The 7,069-nt window shown below is 36.4% G+C and overlaps 1 protein-coding gene across 1 annotated transcript; it reads left to right on the top strand.

The window, feature by feature from the left end:
* The first annotated feature begins 301 nt into the window (after positions 1-301).
* Positions 302-1,995, top strand: LOC132612326 (alpha-farnesene synthase-like). The gene is made up of 4 exons (XM_060326615.1): positions 302-457; positions 564-849; positions 1,212-1,605; positions 1,773-1,995. Exons 1-4 carry the CDS (start codon positions 302-304, stop codon positions 1,993-1,995), a joined length of 1,059 nt encoding a protein of 352 aa, XP_060182598.1.
* The last annotated feature ends 5,074 nt before the right edge of the window (positions 1,996-7,069 follow it).

Below are 7,069 nucleotides of genomic sequence, written 5' to 3'. Positions count from 1 at the left end.
AATATGAAAATGGTTCTTATATAGTTATATATATCCTCTATACCTGTCAATATGAAAATGGTTCTTATATAGTTATATAGTATATCCTCTATACCTGTCAATATGAAAATATACTCTATACCTGCCAGTATGAAAATGGTTCTTATATATATCCTCTATACCTGTCAATATGAAAATGGTTCTTATACTCTATACCTGCCATTATGAAAATGGTTTTTATATATATCCTCTATACCTGCCACTATGAAAATGGTTCTTATATATATCCTCTATACCTGCAAATATGAAATTATCTCAAACCATGGCTTGCAGAAACATTATGTCCATTATTTCGACCATGCAGCCACAAAAACTTTATACTATAGAGAAGCAAAGTCATCCTGAAAGGAGGATATCTACCTATAAACCAAACATTTGGAAATATGATCATCTACTTTCTCTTACAAGTGAATATTTTGTGAGTATTAATTTCAAAATCCTATCGTTAATCTTTTATTATCATTTCTTAAATTTTATAATTTACTAGAGTAGTAGTAATAATTATTGCTCATGCATGCATGCAGAAAAAGAAGTACAAAGTTGAAGCTGAGAAGCTAAAAAAGGAAGTGATCAGTTGCACGTTTTCAAACACAATTAGTCCACTGACCCTGCTAGAGCTTGTTGACAGAATTGACAAATTGAGCCTCGGTAGTTACTTTGAGGTTGAAACTAAGGAAGCTTTGGAAAAGATAATTAAGTGCACGTACAGTGGTGCTAATTATTCAAGTTCAAAGGATCATGATGAGGATCTCTATGCTACTGTATTGTGCTTCAGGCTCCTCAGGGAACATGGCTACCATGCTTCACAAGGTTATCATCAACTTAATTATTACTATAAAATATTTCACCCTTAATTATGTGTCTATATATGTCTAAACCAGAGGCGTATTTATGTGGTTATATCCATCCCAAAAAGATTGTGTTAATTTGACTTGGTACGGAGTTTAAAAAATAAAGGAAGATCTTTGAAATGTGTTGTCCAAAACAAGTCTTAGATGTTTGTGTGGCTATAAATCATTTCATAAAGTTAAATTATTTATATATATAGAAATGTGTCAATCTTTTTTGGACAAACTAATAAGGAAAGTAAGATAATCCTTTTGGGACGGAGGGAGTAATATGTTTATTTTCCCCTTTTGATTCTCTTATATACTTTCCTTGTTGTACTACAGATATGTTAAAGGACTTGTTCGCTGGCAAAGGGAAACTCATGACAAAGAAAGTCTCAGATATCAAAACATTATTGGAGCTTTTGGAAGGATCATATCTGAGCATGGATGATGAAAACTTACTGAACGACATAAGAATGTTCTCAACCAAAAACCTCAAGAATTTATCTAAATCAAATGTTGACAGATTTAGTAGTACTAATGAGGAATATAATTTGAGCAATAGCTTGAAGTGCAATCCGTTGGCATTGAGAGTGAGATGGTACGATGTTAGAAGACACCTTAGTGCTCAAGATGAACTAGAATGTTACACAAATCCAATGTTGTTGAAGTTGGCAAAACGTAACTTCAATATTATTCAAGCCACACGCCAAAAAGATCTTAAAGATGTGATAAGGTATTAAAACTTGCCAAATAATAACTACTTAAAATTCATTCTTATCTTTTTATTTTTCAAAATGGTCGTGTCTTTGCACTCACCTTAACTATTTCATCGAATATTTGTACCTAGATTTTCTTGTCGTTTCTAATCTGATTTTTTCTTTTTTCTTGTGAATTAAACAGATGGTGGAGGAATCTTTGCATAGTTGAAGATTTGTCCTTTACAAGGGACAGGATAGTAGAAAGCTTCTTTTACGCTGTAGGAATTGCCTCTGAGCCTCAACATGGAAGCATGAGAATATGGCTCACCAAAGTGATTCAATTAATTTTAATTATAGATGATGTTTATGATATTTATGGTTCATTACCCGACGTGGAGCAATTCACTCGTGCCATAGAGAAGTAGGTCCTCACATGCTAAATTCAACATTTAATACATGTCAATTTAAAACTAATTAAGTAGTTACTATTTAAATGCATAATAATCATAAAATGAGATTTTTCACATTTAGGTGGGATCCAAATGAAGTACAATGTCTACCAGAGTGTATATTGAAAAACTAAAAAAGAAACGAAAAGAATATTTGGGAATTTTTCATGTATTTCCTTGATGATTTCAGTCACTGTCCACCTCTATATTTATACAAGTATTGTAGAAAATAAAGAAATAAGAATAAAGTACTTTCTATACAATTTGTCTATTTCCTATTGGTTGATGTATAACCCACTAGCTAACAATGATATTTTTATGTGACAGGCATGGGCTTGGAAACTTTCGGTGCATGCTCTTTACAAGAAATAAAGTGGATGTTCTTTTCAAGAAATAATTGCATGGTCCAGATTAAATCCATCATGATAATGATCAATGGTCCTGATTTGTCCACCTTTGTTTTCATTGACAGAGAATTCTTTTGTCTCCATCGTCTTCTTCACCTCCATTTCTTTCTCAGAAATACCATGAAATCCAACACCCCCCCTCAAGTTGGAGGGGAAGGAAGAGAGACCCAACTTGCCAAGTATAGAATAGTGAGAAGGACCAGATAATGGTTTAGTAAACAGATCTGCAAGTTGAGAAGAAGAAGGTACAAATGAAAGTGAGATTAGGCCAGAGAGAAATTGTTGCCGAACATAGTGGAAATCGATGTCAACATGTTTGGTACGCTCGTGAAAAACGGGATTTCGAGCGATATGTATTGCAGCTTGACTATCAGAAATAACCGGAATCGGAACTGTGGGAGGAACGGAAAGATCGTGAAGAAGACGATTGAGCCAAGTAATCTCTGCAACCACACGTCTCATGGAATGATATTCCGCTTCAGCAGATGAAAGAGACACGGAGGATTGCTTTTTTGATTTCCACAAAATTGCTGAACCCCCAAGACTGATGAAATACCCACTTACAGATCTTCGGGTGTCGGGACACGCACCCCAATCGGAGTCACAAAAAGCTAAAAGAGATAAAGATGAATCAGAAGGCATGAATAAGCCTTGCCCTGGGTCTGTTTTGAGATAACGCACAATTCGAAGGGCGGCTGAATAATGGGGTAAACGAGGCTCCTGCATGAACTGGCTTAAATGGCCAACAACATAGCAAAGATCCGGTCTTGTATGTGTCAGGTAATTGAGTTTACCTATTAATCATCTGAATGCAGTTGGATCAGTAAGGAGTTTCCCCGTATGAGCACTGAGCTTATGAGAAGGGTCAAGAGGAGAGGTTACCAAGGGCAAATGGTCACAATTAAACTCAGCAAGCAATTCGAGGGCAAATTTGCGTTGGCAAATGATGAACCCTTGTTGTTCTCGCACAATTTCGAGACCCAAGAAATAATGTAAGTCACCTAGATCTTTTACCTTAAATTCTGCATCTAAAAATGTTTTGAGATCATGTAGTTCAGTAGGATTGTTGCCAGTGAGCAAAATATCATCAACATAAACCGCGACAATTGAAATTGAATCACCTGTTTTTTTGAAAAACAAAGAATAGTCGTTGAATGAAGATGAGAAACCTTTAAAACTCAAAGCACCAGCAAGACGGGCATACCACTGCCTTGATGCTTGGCGCAAACCATATAGGGATTTCTTAAGTCGGCAAACATGATTAGGACTTGGAGGTGTCATACCAAGGGGAAATTTCATGTACACCTCCTCATCCAAAGTGCCATGTAAAAAGGCATTATTCACGTCCAATTGTGAAATTGGCCAACCTTTATTGACATCAACTGCTAATAAACATCTGATGGTTGTCATTTTGACAACCAGTGAGAAAGTCTTATTGAAATCTATTCCTTCCCTTTGTATATCACCTCGAATTACCAACCTAGCCTTTAGCCTTTCTAGGGAACCATCAGATTTATGTTTCACTTTATACACCCATTTTCAAGGTAGTGCTCTCTTTCCTGTTGGTAACAAAACAACATCCCAAGTTTTATTAGTTTCCAAAGCATTAATTTCAGAAGCCATAGCTTGCTGCCATCCAGGATTAAGATTAGCTTGAGAGAAAGTGAGAGGTTCACTAATGTGAGAAATAGAATTCAAAACTGATTGATTGCAAGTAGACAAAGCAGCAAAGGGAAAAATAGAAGGGTTAACAGGAGGAATGAAACATGAATTTGTCAGGTCAGTAACAATCACTGAATTACAATCATAGTCAGACAAATAAGTGGGTGGCTTGTGAATTCTTTCTGATTTTTTGGTTTGATCAGTAGGAATAGGGACAGAATCTGGACAAGAAGTAGGATTAGCAAGATGAGGTGGACTAAGAGGAGGACTAGGAGGAATTGTAGGTGTAGTGGGAACAGGTGGAGGAATGGGAGTAGAACTGGATGATGGAGGAATAGTGGATGATGAAGTGTCAAATGGAATATTAGTAATAGGAAATATAGGAGGAGGATTGGATTTAATTGAAAAAGGGAAGATGGTTTCATGAAAAACCACATCCCTAGAAATTATGATTTTCATACTGTCCAAATTTAATAACTTATACCCCTTCTTCCCATGGGGATAACCAATGAATACACAAGGGGTAGCTCTATGGTCAAATTTAGATCTATTATGTGAAATAGTTGAAGCATAGCATAAACATCCAAAGCACTTTAGGAAGTTATAAGTAGGGGCAGTTTTAAAAAGAATGTGAAAAGGAGTAAGTCCCTTAAGAATTCTAGATGGAAGTCTGTTAATTAAAAAAGTACCAGTCAACACACACTCTCCCCAATAACAAATAGGTAGTTTGGATTGAAAAAGTAGAGCCCTTGAAACTTCTAGTAGATGCCTATGCTTTCTTTCCACAATCCCATTTTGTTGAGGTGTGGCAATACATGAGGTTTGATGGATAATACCCTGAGAAGCAAGAAATTGAGAAGCAGTAGCACCCCCACCTAATTCCAGTGCATTGTCAGACCTAATTATCTTAACTTTGGATGAAACTGTCTATCAACCATGGCCAAGAAATATTTTAAAAGGGTGAAGGCATTACTTTTTGCACTAAGTAAATATGTCCATGTTGCTCTGCTAAAATCATCAACTATGGTAAGAAAATATTTGTAACCATTATGAGTGGGTGTTTTATAGGGTCCCCAGGTGTCTATGTGTATTAATTCAAAAATGGAAGTAGTTTTCACTTCACTTATGGGAAAGGGCAATCTGGACTGTTTTGCTAATGGACAAACATCACATGAACAATTAGAGAATTTGGAAAAAGGAATAGAACTTATATATTTCATAGCAGGAATTGGAAAATGCCCCAATCTCTTGTGCCAAAGCATTACATTGGTTTGATTAGAACTAGAAAAGGAAACAGTAGTAGGTACTGAACTAGAAACTGAAATACGTTGAGAGACTCTATTGCTAGGAATAATGTCTAAGGACTTCTTGATAGGACTTGTAGACTGGGAAGATTCATAAGGTAGCAAGTAAAGACCATCAGTGGCTTCACCAAAATCCAGTGGGTTCTTCACTAAAGGGCCCTGCATGATACAACCAATGGTTGAGAAAATTAATAAGCAATTGAATTGCTTGCATAATCTGTGAACTGAAAGTAGATTCACATGAAAAGAGGGAACAAAAGGAACATCATGCACAACTAGCTTAGGAAAGAGATGTACACCGCCTGAGTGAGTAGCTTTAACCTTAAAAGAGTTAGGAAGATTGACATCAATAGGTGAGGGTAAAAGTTTAAGAGAGGAAAATAAGCTAGAATTTGAAGACATATGTTGAGTGGCTCCTGTATCAAGAATCCAGGAAGTAGAATTAACATATGTCATACAAGAGAATGATTTATTTGTAATTTTACCAGAACTGATAGCAGCAAGAGCATGGGCATCTGAACTTGAAGCACCTGAACTATCCATCTTGGTCCTTTCAAGAAGATGAACCAATTGAGTAGACTGATCTGATGTAAGCTGGGGTGCCCTGTGAGTCTCTTCACCAGTTAGCCCAAATTGATGTGCAGATTCTTCAGCATGGGTCACAACATTGTTCCCTCACAGAATTCCCTGAAATTTCTTAGGTTTGGTGAATTTAAAATCAGCTGGAAAACTTATTATTCTGTAGCACTTATCCACTGAATGTCCTGGCTTCTTACAGTTAGAACAAATTAAGTTGTTCTTCTTTACTTTAGTATCAATAGTGTTAAAATTGCGAGGCATAGCAAACTGATTAGCAGCCAAAAAGGCATAGGAATGAACAGGAAAGTTAACATAAGCTTCTCTTTGTTGTTCATCCTGAATAATCAACGAATAGGCATGGTGCACACTAGGTAGAGGTGAAAGCATCAGTAAGTTACTCTTAGCAGGTCCATAAGTTTCATTCAAACCCATTAAGAACTGGATTAACCTCTCATTTTGCTTAGATTTAGTTAGTTTAGCCTTTCCATCACAGGTACAGTTACATGAGCAAATAACATTGCTGTTCAAAGAGTCAAGTTCATCCCATAACATCTTTATTTTTGTAAAGTACCCTGCTATGTTACTTGACCCTTGTACTAAGTCATTAAGCTCTTTTTGCAGGTGATATAATTGAGCACCATTGGTTTGTCCAAATCTATCCTCAAGATCAGTCCAAAGTTCTTTAGCAGTTTTGGAGTAGATAACACTGGCCCCAATCTCTCTAGAAAGAGAATTGAGCAGCCATGATATTACCATGTCATTGGTTCTACTCCAAGCACAGTAATCAGCAGCAGTAGAAGCTGGGGCTAGACAAGTCCCATTAATGAAGCCAAGTTTATTTTTGGCTGAAAGAGCAATTAAGATTGATCGTCTCCAACCTCCATACCCCTTTCCATCAAAGATGGAATTGACTAGGCTTATGTCAGGGGCATCTGAAGGATGAAGAAAGTAAGGATTACTGGGATTAATTGACCCAGAACCTGTACTCTCTCTAACATCAACAGCAATTTCATCAATTGCCATTGAGAGAAAACAAGATAAAAATCAAGGAAATAAGGAAAACAAAGCAAAAAAAAAAAAAACTTGAAGGATCTATAG

The sequence above is a fragment of the Lycium barbarum genome, chromosome 9, assembly GCF_019175385.1.
Source record: "Lycium barbarum isolate Lr01 chromosome 9, ASM1917538v2, whole genome shotgun sequence".
Taxonomy (NCBI): domain Eukaryota; kingdom Viridiplantae; phylum Streptophyta; class Magnoliopsida; order Solanales; family Solanaceae; genus Lycium; species Lycium barbarum.
Note: the sequence above shows the minus strand (reverse complement) of the source record. Positions and strands in the feature narration are given on the sequence as shown.